Source organism: Vipera ursinii (genome assembly GCF_947247035.1).
Source record: "Vipera ursinii genome assembly, chromosome: 1".
In the NCBI taxonomy this organism is placed as follows: domain Eukaryota; kingdom Metazoa; phylum Chordata; class Lepidosauria; order Squamata; family Viperidae; genus Vipera; species Vipera ursinii.
This window is the reverse complement of record NC_139512.1, coordinates 306,661,430-306,675,029: the sequence shown is the minus strand read 5'-3', so window position 1 is coordinate 306,675,029 and position 13,600 is coordinate 306,661,430. Positions and strand designations below refer to the sequence as shown.

General features: G+C 37.2%; 1 protein-coding gene across 2 annotated transcripts in view; it reads right to left on the bottom strand.

Moving 5' to 3' along the window:
* Positions 1 to 2,045: 2,045 nt before the first annotated feature.
* Positions 2,046 to 13,600, bottom strand: part of EPRS1 (glutamyl-prolyl-tRNA synthetase 1) — a 48,449-nt gene continuing 36,894 nt past the window's right edge. For both annotated transcript variants that reach the window (XM_083378655.1, XM_083378656.1), the window contains 8 exons: positions 12,221 to 12,322; positions 10,558 to 10,713; positions 10,273 to 10,470; positions 8,971 to 9,144; positions 8,298 to 8,458; positions 6,765 to 6,843; positions 3,219 to 3,283; positions 2,046 to 2,412 (listed from right to left, as the gene is read on the bottom strand). In XM_083378655.1, the coding sequence (XP_083234781.1) occupies positions 2,262 to 2,412; positions 3,219 to 3,283; positions 6,765 to 6,843; positions 8,298 to 8,458; positions 8,971 to 9,144; positions 10,273 to 10,470; positions 10,558 to 10,713; positions 12,221 to 12,322 (1,086 nt within the window). In that variant the 3' untranslated portion in view covers positions 2,046 to 2,261. The remainder of the gene's footprint in view (positions 2,413 to 3,218; positions 3,284 to 6,764; positions 6,844 to 8,297; positions 8,459 to 8,970; positions 9,145 to 10,272; positions 10,471 to 10,557; positions 10,714 to 12,220; positions 12,323 to 13,600) is intronic.

Here is a 13,600-nt window from a genome sequence, read left to right as displayed (position 1 = left end):
GAAATTCCTGAGATTTAAGAGGGCTCAAAATCCACAACCATGTGTTTTTTTACAATGAACAAGCTGAAGCTTACTGTTCCCCAATAAGCCTACAAGCATTAGAAAAGAATTGTGACAACATGACTTTGTCAGCCAGGATCGAGAATTATTGATGTACAGGATACTGGTTATGCATGTCAACAAATTATTTTACTCAACAAATTCATGTACTGTATGTGTTAAATAAGGAAGTATAGAATTTTGAGGGATCTCACAAAATAGAAATATAGAGATAGATCTCTCCTCCTACCAACACTGATTGGAATTGGGCCTAGAGGAAGAACCACCAGAATACTGGGCCCTTCCCTCAATCCTTATTTTCAATCCAAAAGGACACCATGATCTGTGTTATTGAAAGCGGCTGAGAAGGGCCAAGGTTCCATCACTCCCATCCAGATCTCATCCATAAGCACAACCCACACTATCTCGTTGATGAATCCAAACCTGCCCTTCCCTCTGTTCTCCCCTCCTCCCTTTTAGTATCTACATAAAGCCACTGTTAGTGGTGGTGGGTGTTTAATCAGTTAGCCTGAGGTCAGGTATCATCAATATGCTCAAATAAAAATTTTATCAAGAATTTTAATTACAATAGTAAAAACACATGCAAGTAAACTTAGAGAAAGAGAAGAACAGTTGGGCAATGGCACTGCCAGATGACTAGATATATATACACTCTGGCCAATGGTGTTGGTTTTGTTTGAGCGTTTCAGATTCTACCATTTTTCTTAGATTCCCTCTCATTCTTAAGATCAGATTTTATTCTTCTGTCATCAACTATGGTATATTCCAACCTTCACTGATTAATTCTTGATGTATTTTCATTCTGTTAATGGAGTCTGAGTGAACCATTGCCTATGTATTTAATTACATTTTTCTTACAATAATTGTCTCAAAGATGGAAAGCATTTGAAAAGAGGCTAGTGGTGAAATTGTTGAGCAATTCCATGCTTTTATCAAACTTTGAAGCTGGTAAAAAAAATAAGTTAAATCTTTTCCCTAAGTATTGTTAAGCTTTATTGATTTCAGTGAAAACTAATCACGTTAACCATTTCTCCCCTTAAGATTAATGGGATCTCACAAAATATAACTTTTTTATTTTTTTAAAAAAGTGACGGTGGATGCACGTCTCATCTGAGATACGTATATTTGTTAACTGTATGATCTCCAGTAAAGACCTACCAAACAATATATGTCTGAACAAAAAACATGTTTGCTGGAATGAATTTTTATATGCATATATAGAAATTTTTAAGTTTTCCAAGTAATGTCATTAAGCTAAACCTCCCCAATAAATATGCTAGAATGCTCATGGAGAATTTCTGCTATTTGCTCATCATATGGAAGCTTTTGCATATAAATATTTCTGTAAATCTATTCAGTAAAATAGATTCTTTCAAAGTGGAATCAGAGTTTGGTGACGTTAAACATTGGAAGAAGTGAATTATTACTAGGCTCTCTTAAGGGAATATCCATATAGTCATTTTGAGACTCTTGCTAATTACTTTTGCAAATTTGCAGAGTCCAATTTCAAGTATTGCCTTTGAAATAAATCTCATCAAATTATATTATTCACTGTATTTTATTTCTTTGATATTGTATTTTATGATTTTATAGTAGTCCTTGACTTACAACTGGTTGAAGCTTACAATGGACTTCCCTGGAGGTACCGGTACTTACAATCTTTTACCGAAGAATGGCTTCATGACCGTACTTTGGGTGATTGGCAACTGGCCAGCAATCACATGACTGTTTTATGTTTTTTCCAAAACCCAGCATTTACTGAAGGAGCTTTCTGACTATATGAACAGTAAGGCAATAGAAAGGGCTACCATATGTAATAATGAATTCTGATTGGAGACTGAATGATCATCAGTTTCTCTAGTGGATCCTACACTGAGCAGGAGGTAACATTGTATCTTTTCTAAACACTTTTCCACCTGTACGACTCTATGGTTACCACTAGATAGGTAAGTTCTCACCACTAGTACAAAAAAGAGGGCAAGTGACAGATGACAATACTTATTTATTATAGAGATACTGTATACAGAAAGGTTTATGCAATACTGTAAGTTTCACTGAAAGGGTATGTCTCTCTCTATGGCTTTATTAGTCACCATTTTAAAAAGTAACAACAAAAACCTGGACAGTATCAGGGAACATCTCAGTCTTTAATTTAAAAAGTTGAGTTGAAATATAAGGAAACTATCGTTTCCAACAGTAATTTAATAACTGCGCCCAAAGAGAGTGTAAAACTTTGCAGGGTTCTTGTCACAGACACATCTTGCTCCATTCTGCAGCTCACAAAGTGGTTTAAAGGGGATGCAGAGACTTTTTGCTCCCATGGAAGGAGCACCAGGTTCAAGATCTTGATCTCTGAAAGAGAAAGCAGGTTTTTTTGTAAAATTCCCAGCTTATTTAACAGAATAACAAAAAAACAAAAAAAACAAGAGTTGGAAGGGATCTTGAAGGTCTTCTGGTCCAATCCCTGCTGAGGCAGGAAACCCTATACCATTTCAGACAAATGGTTGTCCAATCTATTCTTAAAAACCTCCAGTGTTGGAGCATTCATAGCTTCTGGAGACAGGCTGTTCTACTGGTTAATTGTTCTAACTGTCAGGAAATTTCTCCTTAGTTCTAGGTTGCTTCTCTCCTTGATTAGTTTCCATCCGTTGCTTCTTGTCCTGCCTTCAGGTGCTTTGGAGAATAGCTTGACTCCCTCTTCTTTATTTAATTTGGAACAGCTTATATTTGTCAGATAGAAGTTGTCAGGTCTGACCTAGTTAGTGCTTGCCTTACAACAGTTAAAACATCTTTAAGCAAATAAATCAATTACATTCTATTAGCCTTGAAGGGTGTCAGACTGCCCCTGAAGGTCATCTGCTGGGGGATTTCTGGGCTTCTTTCTCCAGTTTGCTGGCCACTATGAGAACAGAGTGCTGGGCTAGATGGATCAGGGGTCTAATCCAGTAGGATTGTTCACAACCACACACAGCATGTCACCATCGTTTCATACAGAGGTATTTTTCCTAAGTTAATTCTATTAGTCACACATGCAAGTTTTTACAAAATTTCCTACTGGTTTTCAAACAGTAACACATACAATATATTGTAACTGAAAAATATGCATTCTAAGATGCCTTTCTCTTTTATTCATACATGTCACACATCTCCCCTCTTACCTGGCAGTTGTTTTTTTTATCCAGTCCTCACATTCTATTTCTCCACAGAAAGGAATCTGCACTATCTGAAATAAGAGAGCATGCATATATTTTAGAGTTCATGTAGAAAGAATTACTTTTTAAATAAGAATTTTATTAAATTGTAATAATATCCATTGCTTTAGTGGCTCTCTATTTAGTTTTGCAATACCAAAGAGCTAAAGTAATTCCAGCTATCTTAAAAGAAATCACACTGACTCTACTTTCTTATAAATTGTCTTTGTATATTCAGTACGCAGACAACTACTAAGATTTATTTAGTGTTTTCTTTTAAGTCTTGTAAGACTTTAACATGCACGATTAATGAAAGCATAAAGGGACCTCTTATTACTGAAATCACATAAAACAAATTAAACCACAGGATTTTGGGGAGAAAGTCTAATCTTTATAATAAAAAAAACCCTAAACATTACAAAGAGACAAATATAGATATCATCCTTATTTTAACAAAACAATGGAAGATAAAAGGCAAAAAATCCTGCTTTAATTTTTGATTCTATTTTCCAAACTTTGATATCCATACTATTCTAATAACTTTCAAAATTTCCAGTGCATTTTCCAGATGTGATAAGTTTATCTTTTCTATTTAACAATGAAAAGAAAAAACTTCTTTGCAAACATTTTCAATAATTTCTAGTATTCTTGTAAAAAGTGTGGTCTCTCCAATACATTATATTATAGTTAAGTACTGAAGCAATTTATATATTCATTACTATCTTCAATCAGAATAGAGCTGGGACCTTGGAGGTCCTCTAGTCCAACCCCTTCCTCAAGCAGGAGGCGCTATATACCATTTCAGCCAAGTGGCTCTTCTTTAAAAATTCCAATGATGAAGCACCTCCAACTTCTGGAGGCAAGCTGTTCTACTGGTTAATTGTCTGCACTGTTAGGAAGTTTCTCCTTAATTCCAGGTTGCTTCTCTCCTTGATTAGTTTCCATCATTTCTTGTCCGGTCTTCTGATGTTTTGGAAAATAAGGTGACCCCCTCTTCTTTGTGGCAGCCCCTCAAGTACTGGAATACTGCTATCATGTTCCCCCCCCCACACCCTTCTTTTCTCTAGACTAGCCATACCCAGTTCCTGCAACTGTTCTTCATATGTTTTTGTCTCCAGGCCTGCAGTCATTTTAGTTGCTCTTTAGTAATGATTCTTGGTATAAGTAGTTCTCTCAAAAAGATATTCAGTGAATGTTGTAACTCTCATCTATTTTACCAAAGTTACCAACTTATACATGCCCTTAGTTTAGAAAACAGAGAAAGACATTAAAAGTTATCAAACTCTATGACTGCTTACTTCTCAAAAAACGGGTATTGCATCGTGTTTTTCTAGCCATAAAAATTTACGGGCATTTGCTATATTTTATTTATTTATTTTTTATTTTAATTCCATTTATATCCCGCCCTTCTCCAAAGACTCAGGGCGGCTTACAAGCTTAGCAGTAGCCTTCATTCTATGTATATGCCTGCTTATTAGGGCTTTCACACACACCCCCAAGCGGCATTATTACAAAGTCAGCTTAATTGCCCCCAACAATCTGGGTCCTCATATTTGAAATTTAACACATATTTTATACGTAGAAAAGTTAACGCAGTTACTCTTTGACTTATGACCACAACTGAACCCAAAATTTCTGTTGCTAAGTGAGACACTTGTTAAGTGAATTTTGCCCCATTTTATGACCTGCCATAGTTATTAAGTGAATCACTGCAGTTGTTAAGACAGTAATGTGGTTGTTAAGTGAATCTGGCTTCCCCACTGATTTTGCTTGTCAGAAGGCCGCAAAAGATGATCACATGACCCCAGGACACTGTAACCGTCATAAATATGAGTCAGTTGCCAACAATCTGAGTTTTGATCACGTGACCATAGTGCAACAGTTGTAAGTGTGGAAAACGATCATGGCACTTTTTTCAATGTTGTTGTAAGGGTCATTAAACCAACTGCTTTAAGTCAAGGACTGCCTGTAATCTTTAATAATTCAATTGGATTTTGTGACCAAGACTCATTCCAATTTATATAAATCTTAAACTGATACAAATAGAAATTAATTCAAACTCCAAGTTCATAAAAGTTCTAGCCACATCCATCACTGGAAGAGAACAGAGCTAGTGGATCAAACTATCCATTCTTCCCTTTACTTCTCCAGCATTTCCTCCCAAGTCTCTATTATATCTGATGAATTCTAACTGAGATTGTCTTATAAATTGAAAGAATGCATACTTACATATCTATCTATCCCCCTTTATTCTAAAGGAGGTTACATTTTACATGTTATGCCAAGTAGGTAAGTGGTACCTTAGAATAAAAGTAAACCTACTGGAAACTTTGCTTTCTATAAACCAACAGCAATATTTTATTGCATGGAAAAGTGTTTTATTGCTGTATCATATCAGTTCCAATAACCTCTTATCATTTGACATCTTTGCATGCCCTTGATGATCCTTATTTAAATCAGATAGAAATGGTTTCTTGACGTAAGTAATGTGTCCTATGAACTGAATGCATTAATTATATCATTTTAAATTATTTTACAATTATTCCCACTGAATTTATTACAGGGTCTGAACAGACATTCAACTTGCTGTTTTATTTTCTGCTGATAAAGCAAAGACAGCAAGTGTTCCGATGGTGGGGTGACAGTATTCACCTTTACAAATGTTTTGAAAAGGATGAAAGTAGTTGCTATTCCTATGTTATCTTTCTGATAACTACTTGCCATAGTTCACCTCCACTGCCACTCTGACAGAAGAGAAACATCACCACATAATTTAGATGTCCTGTATTATGTTCTGTATTAGCGGTCTGGTAAGGAAAAAGCTTGACAAGAATTCTCTTGAAACAAAATATTCAGCTTGGCTAACTGCAGCTTTTGTATTAATTAAAGCTAATAGATAAACACGTTTCAAAACAAATAACCAAACAATCAATCTTTGGCTTCATTGCTGGCATATACGTTACTCATTCTTCCACATTTATAATTAAAAGCACTATTTGTAATTCTTGAACTTATTTTATGTGGGTCAAATGTTCCTTATTAGGGATACATAAGGCTTGTTGCCCTGGGATTGAAACATTCTGGGAACACTAGAATGCTTAGTTTCTCTCCAGACCTGCCAAACGTCCTTCTACATAGTGATATTCCAGGGGATGTTCTGTGATTCCCAGAAGTAAATCCTCCCAACTTGAAGTAATTGGAGATGTACTAGACATGTCATTCCAAGTTCTATTTCCATCCTTAAAACACTTTGCACCACTCCAGTTCTGACTGTTTAAATAAGCAAGCTGCATTCCACAACGGCACAGTCTGGGAAAAGCTTCGTGGTTTGAGGGAAATGGAGCATTTCAGAATTCTCCAGAATACTCTGTTCCAAGATCAAGAAAGCTTCCAGAATCCTAGCAGTTACATTTTTAAAAAAAAACACAAACAAACCCATGAATGCATGTTGCTAGGTTTTAAGAATGGATAGGTAGGGACTCGTAGCCACCAGTGCAATGGCAAATTATTTACCTTTCCAGAATCAAGTTCTTTCTGAAACTCTTCCATGGAATTGGCCACCACCATATGACTCTTAAGATCTTCAGCAGCTCTAAGATAAAGAAAATGTTCAGTCCAGTCACAGATAGTCTTGGATTTATGGTTGGCCACTTAATGACCGTTCAAAGTTATGACAGCCTTTATGATCAGTTGCAGCATCCTGCACCCATGCGACTGCAATTTGTTAAGTTTTTAGCCGGTGTCCAGCAAAAAATGGATTCATTTAATGACCACAGAATTCAAAACAACCATGTGATTTGAACTTACTACCGTGTGGTTTGCTTAATGACTGACGTAAAAACGGTCAAAGACCGAGTCACATGGGTGCTTTGAATTATGACCACAACAACTTATGACCGCAATTCTGCTCCCAATTGTGGTTATAAGTCGAGGACAATCTGTAATGAGCATATGTTGCGTAAGTGTACTGAATCAGGTTGTCTAAAACATTAAAAAGGTAAAACAATCTTTTATAATTCTCCCATATTCAAATTTTCTTGAGTATGCACCTAAGGTTCATACATTTAATTTTTTTACACATATTAAATTTACATGATAGGTAAAGGTAAAGGTTCCCCCGCACATGCGTGCTAGTCGTTTCCAACTCTAGGGGCCGGTGCTCATCTCTGTTTCAAAGCCGAAGAGCCAGCGCTTGTCCGAGGACATCTCCGTGGTCATGTGGCCGGCATGACTAGACGCCAAAGGCGCATGGAACACTGTTACCTCCCCACCATAGTGGTCCCTATTTTTCTACTTGCATTTTTACGTGCTTTCGAACTGCTAGGTTGGCAGAAGCTGGGATGAGTAACAGGTGCTCACTCTGTTACACGGCACTCGGGATTCGACCCGCCAAACTGCCAACCTTGTGATCGACAAGCTCAGCATCCTAACCCACTGAGCCACCACGTGATAGTCCTATACAAAAGTGTAACCAAATCTCACTCAGAAGTACTTAATGCAACCAGCATAGATTACAGCTGCTAGACTGCTGATTGGGTATTTTATTATATTTGTATTATATCTGTCCTAAACGGATTAAACTGGCAGTCAGTCTGCTGTCGGGTCAGATTTAAGGTACTGTTATAGAAAGCCTTGAACAACTAAGGGCTAAAATTCCTTATTTTTTAAAATTAACTAGCCTCCCAATCATGCATGTCCTTCAGGGCAGGTCTTGCTCTCTGGACTTGGACTTGCAGATGGCTGTTTGTTTGTGACTCAGTGTATCCTCACCAAGATGGCACTTATCCAACAGTAGGATCTCCAACTGTATGGAAAACCAAACAACATTCTACTTTTTCTCTGGACTGTGTAACGTTCAGAGGTGGCCTAGCTGTTTTCCACAAATTAATCTTCTGATTGGAATACAATGCCCTTGTTTAGTTCTTATCTTTCATTTATTACGGTAAGCTTAGTTTATGTATATCTGAAATCATGTGACAGGACTGCAGATGCTGTTTATCTTCTCCATTCTATCACACTCCCCTTTTCCCCATCCCCAAGTTTAACCTGTTATAAAGGTTAAGATGGATTTCTTCCAGAACACGTCTCAGCTGGTCCACTGCTTCATTCTCAGAAAAGGTCAGCTTTTCTCCTGTGTCCCTTCTAACAGCTACAAACTGATGATTCTTCATATCGCGTGGCCCCACTTCAAGCCTGACTGGAACACCCTATAAAACAAAAAGTCACAGAGTGTTTTGTTCCTCTTCACATTTTCCGGATATTATTAACCAAAACCTAAAACTAAAACACTCCTTTGGGTTATGCTGAAGACTCCCAAGCTTAGATCTATTGAAATGTAACATTTTATGTAAATTATTCCTCAATCCAATAGCCAATATTAAGGAACCTGTGCCACCAAGGACAGATTAGGAAGCTTGGTTTATAGCAAAAAAAAAAACCAACCCCCCCAACTTTTTCCAAGACTTAGCAGTGAGGTAATAATTACTGACGGATGGAAACATTCATCCCATAGAAACTCAGGAATGGATGATTCCTCTCCAAATAGCAGGTTGCAGGACGTACTCATAGATACACAATTTATCAGTATATACTGATTTTTACATTTACTTTACATTTTTACATTTGTTTTCTATATATATGCTTCTAATACCAAATCATATAGATGAAAAAAGCCTGTAATGAAGAATTAATCAAAAGAGAACAGAATGAAAATATTTACCTTAAGCTCCCAGTGATTGAATTTCCACCCAGGTGAATAGTTCTCTCTCAAGTCAGTTCGCACACGGATGTTAGCAAGGCGCAATCTCTTGCAATATTCATTGCACTTTGTCAGTAAAGCCTCCTTCTCTTCTTCCGAAAGGGAATTAGTGATACCACAGGGAATAATCACCACCTGAATAAGGACCCAGTAGTTATAAAGCTAGACAGAAGAAAGCCTCTCTAAATGAAGCTGTTATATAGCTACATGTATAAGGAGCAGTTCCTAAAGGAGCTGCATGATCCTGGAAAACATATGCATCTGCTTCAGGAAAGATGTCCCAGATATACAAAGATTTGCATAGTTCTATTAATTAGTGTACTACTTTATACAGCTATAAAATGTGCAAGATGGATTTTTATTTTATAATCTTTAAGGAATGCAATCCAAAAACTGTAGAAAATTACCCCGACTATCTGATTCAAAGGAAAGGGATATAAAAAATAAAATATATTATCAATATTTTCACCATATCATGCTATTTCTCCTATCCTTCATTAATGACAGCTTTTCATAATTCCTCTGTCTCAAAGAGAAAGCACTGTAAATAGATCTTATCATTCTTAACTTTCATACTTGCAGTATAATACATTTCTGAACAACTCTTTCAAATATTAGAACCTTTTAAACATTTTTTCCAGTGCTAATAATTGTTTCCAATTTTACTTTTTGTTTGCGCATATTTACTAAAGCATATAAAAACAACTAAACAAACATCAATGAAGTATCGCAATCACACCAATTTGCTGAGAAAGGCAATAGAACATCAGGAATATTTTTTACATAAAACCAGAATCTCTACTTTAGCCCTTTTTTCTCTACTTGTCTATTCAAAACCTCAGGCCAATTTATAGAATGCAATAGCAATGCAAATAGTTGCATCTCCTTGCACTTTTCCCTGCTGCCACAGCAACACAGAGATGATGGTACCACACCTGGTACATGGCCTTCTTTGCCCCCTTGTGGTACCAGATAGAAGGTTACTCCTGTAACCCTCTTTGAATACAGCTTTCCCTAGCTAAATTTAATTGCCAATTGTTGAAGGATTGAACACAAATGTAAGTGGGACTTAATTAAGAATGTTTAGGATTCCCTGAAATTTACAGAACAAATAACTACAACTCAAGTAATTAGGACTTCAGAACAAGTTTTCAGCTATGGCTTAACCCTAGTTTGTCTACATCCCCTTTTCTACAAAATGGTAAGGAAAAAAGGAAAAAGCCATCAGAGATGTGCATCAATGAGGATTTTTTTTTAACTCACCTGAAAACATGCTACTCTAGGTGGCAGCACCAAACCCATGTTATCTCCATGAATCATGGTCAAAACACCAATGGTACGGGTTGTAATCCCCCAAGAATTTTGATAAGCAAATTGTTTCTCTCCTGGTATTCTGGGATCTTCAAAGACAATCTCAAACATCTTTGAAAAATTCTGTCCCAAGTGATGAGATGTTGCTCCCTAAAATACAATACAAGAAAATAAAAAGCATTCAGCAAACTGAATATATGCATGAATATATGGTAAACAACAAATTTGGTATTGTACCTGGATAGCTCGCCCACTTGCAGATATAAATGCCTCAACTGTTGTGGTGTAATCTCCACCTGCAAACTTTTCTTTTTCTGTCTTTCTTCCTTTCACAACAGGAATTGCAAGAAGTTCTTCATATACACGAGCATATAGATCGAGAATCTGCAATACCTAGCAAGCAAAAAAGTTAGAAACTAGTTTTATAAGTATATATACTAAAAAGGTTTTAATATTTGATAGTGTCCTATAAGCCCAAAAACGCTCAATCGGATAAAACCAATTGTCCTGATTAAGATTCTGCTATTAACTGCAGGATTAAATTGTATTAAAACTACAGTCGCAATAAATACTACAAAAGATTCTTGAAAATAAATGTTCAGTTGTTCTTGAACTTCATAGCTCAATACCTAAATTAAATGTGATTTTTGTTTAATTTTGCATTTGTCTTCTCCTACTAAGATTTACATCTTCAACAGAATCATTTTAAAATATATTGATTTTTGCAAGCACCAAGAAGAGCAAGTAGCAAATTATAGCAATCAAATATATTACTGTAAACCTCACAGCATACAAAAGGAAAATACAACTAGATTCACTACTGCACTGCATGTATTCTCAAAAGCAGGAAAATAACTCATTAATTTATCTCTGTTCTCCCCCAGGAAGCATGGGTACCTTGCACATGGGGCAAAAATAACATATGTGGTTGTTGTTGTTGTTAGTTGCGAAGTCGTGTCCGACCCATCGCGACCCTATGGACAATGTTCCTCCAGGCCTTCCTGTCCTCTACCATCTTCTGGAGTCCATCTAAGCTCACGCCTACTGCTTCAATGACTCCATCCAGCCACCTCATTCTCTGTCGTCCCCTTCTTCTATTGCCCTCAATCTTTCCCAGCATTAGGCTCTTTTCCAGTGAGTCCTTCCTTCTCATTAGGTGGCCAAAGTATTTGAGTTTTAGCTTCAGGATCTGGCCTTCTAAAGAGTAGTCAGGGTTGATCTCCTCTAGGACTGACCGGTTTGATCGCCTTGCAGGCCAAGGAACTCGCAGGAGTCTTCTCCAGCACCATAGTTCAAAGGCTTCAATTCTTTGGCGCTCAGCCTTTCTTATGGTCCAGCTTTCACTGCCATACATTGCAACTGGGAAGACCATAGCCTTGACTATACGCACTTTTGTTGACAGGGTGATGTCTCTGCTTTTTAGTGTGCTGTCTAGATTTGTCATGGCTTTCCTCCCGAGGAGCAAGCGTCTTTTAATTTCTTGGCTACAGTCCCCATCTGCAGTGATCTTGGAGCCCAGGAAAATAAAATCTGTCACTACCTCCATTTCTTCCCCATCTATGGTGCAACTTGCAGACCTGCATCAAACTTTAAGTATGTAATGGTGGCATTTTTGTGATCCGTGCTGTTTCTGCAAATGCACAGAGAAGCTTCCTAGAGGAGATAGCTGTTTTGGGGGGGGATGATGATGACGATGTTAAGTCTGTTGCAGCAGTCCATTCCAATTATACTATGTAGGCATATATCTTCACCCACATAAACAAGTGTATGTGCAAAATATAAAAATGTTTGTTCTATGTGTAAAATAGCTGTGAAATATTTAGGCAAATATTTCAGAGTTATCCTTTGAAAGCCTTGAAAAATAAGCAATGATTTTTAAAAATTATTTGGCATGTAGTACCTCTTCAGCTGCTTCTTCGTAAGTAGAGAATGCTGTGTGTCCTTCTTGCCACAGGAATTCACGAGTACGCAAAAATGGCTGTGGATGCTTGAACTCCCAGCGCTTCAATCAATTTAATAAAAATAAAAATAAGTCTTTCTTCAAATCATAATCTTCATCAATACATTTACTTTTAAAGACACCTTTTGGGCGTGACTCAGAACTATTATTTTTGATGTGAAGTAGTGATTTCAGAAATTTAGGGATCTACAGTTTCACTCACATACTGTGAAAAACCAATTTAAATGGGAATGATCTGAATCACTGGAACAATATATTATGTTCATTTATCATTACCTTCAGCCATGTATTACTTCCTTTCTGTTAGACTAGTGGTTTATACAGGTAGTCCTCAACTTATAATAATTCATTTAGTGACCCTTCAAAGTTACAACAGCGCTGAAAAAAGTGGTTTATGACCAGTTTTCACATTTATGACCATTGCAGCACTCCTGTGATCAAAATTTGTGTGCTTGGTAACTGGCATATATTTATGAGATACACTGTCCTGGGCTCATGTAGTCACCATTTTCAATTTTCCCAGCCGGGTTCTGACATGAAAAGTCAATGGGGGAAGCCAGATTTACTTAATGACTGCATGATTCACTTAACAACTGAAGTGATTTAGATGATTAAGGGCCTGGAGGCAAAACCATATGAAGAACGGTTGCAGGAACTGGGCACAACCAGTCTAGAGAAAAGAAGGACTAGGGGTGACATGATATCAGTATTCCAGTATTTGAGGGGTCCCCACAAAGCAGAGGTGGTCAACTTATTTTCCAAAGCACCAGAAGGCAAGACAAGAAACAATGGGTGGAAACTAATCAAAGAGAGAAGCAACTTGGAATCAAGGAGAAACTTCCTAACAGTGAGGACAATTAACCAGTGGAACAGCTTGCCTTCAGAAGTTGGAGGTGCTTCATCACTAGAAGTCCTCCAAGGCCCCTTTCAGCTGTATTCAGATTGATTGATTTGCTTAACAGCTGTGGCAAAAAAGATGCAAAATGGGGCAAAAGACACTTAACAACTGCCTTGCTTAGCAACAGAAAGTTGGGGCTCAACTGTGATCAAAAGTTGAGGATTACCTGTATAGGGATGTCTCTCAAGAAAATTTCAAAACAATAGTGGATCAGAATGGAGCGGCCAGGTTTCCATTTGGGGATTCCCACCAGGAATACAGTATATGAAACCTGCTGTGAGTTTCTGTAGATATTTGAGTGAAATCCAAACTGATCAAACTGATAGACAAAATTTCTACACTGTTGTTGCCCGCTTGAGGAACAGCTCCTGCCCTCTGTTGCATGCCAAAAGCTTTGAGTACCCTTTAAGGATTTAATGTTG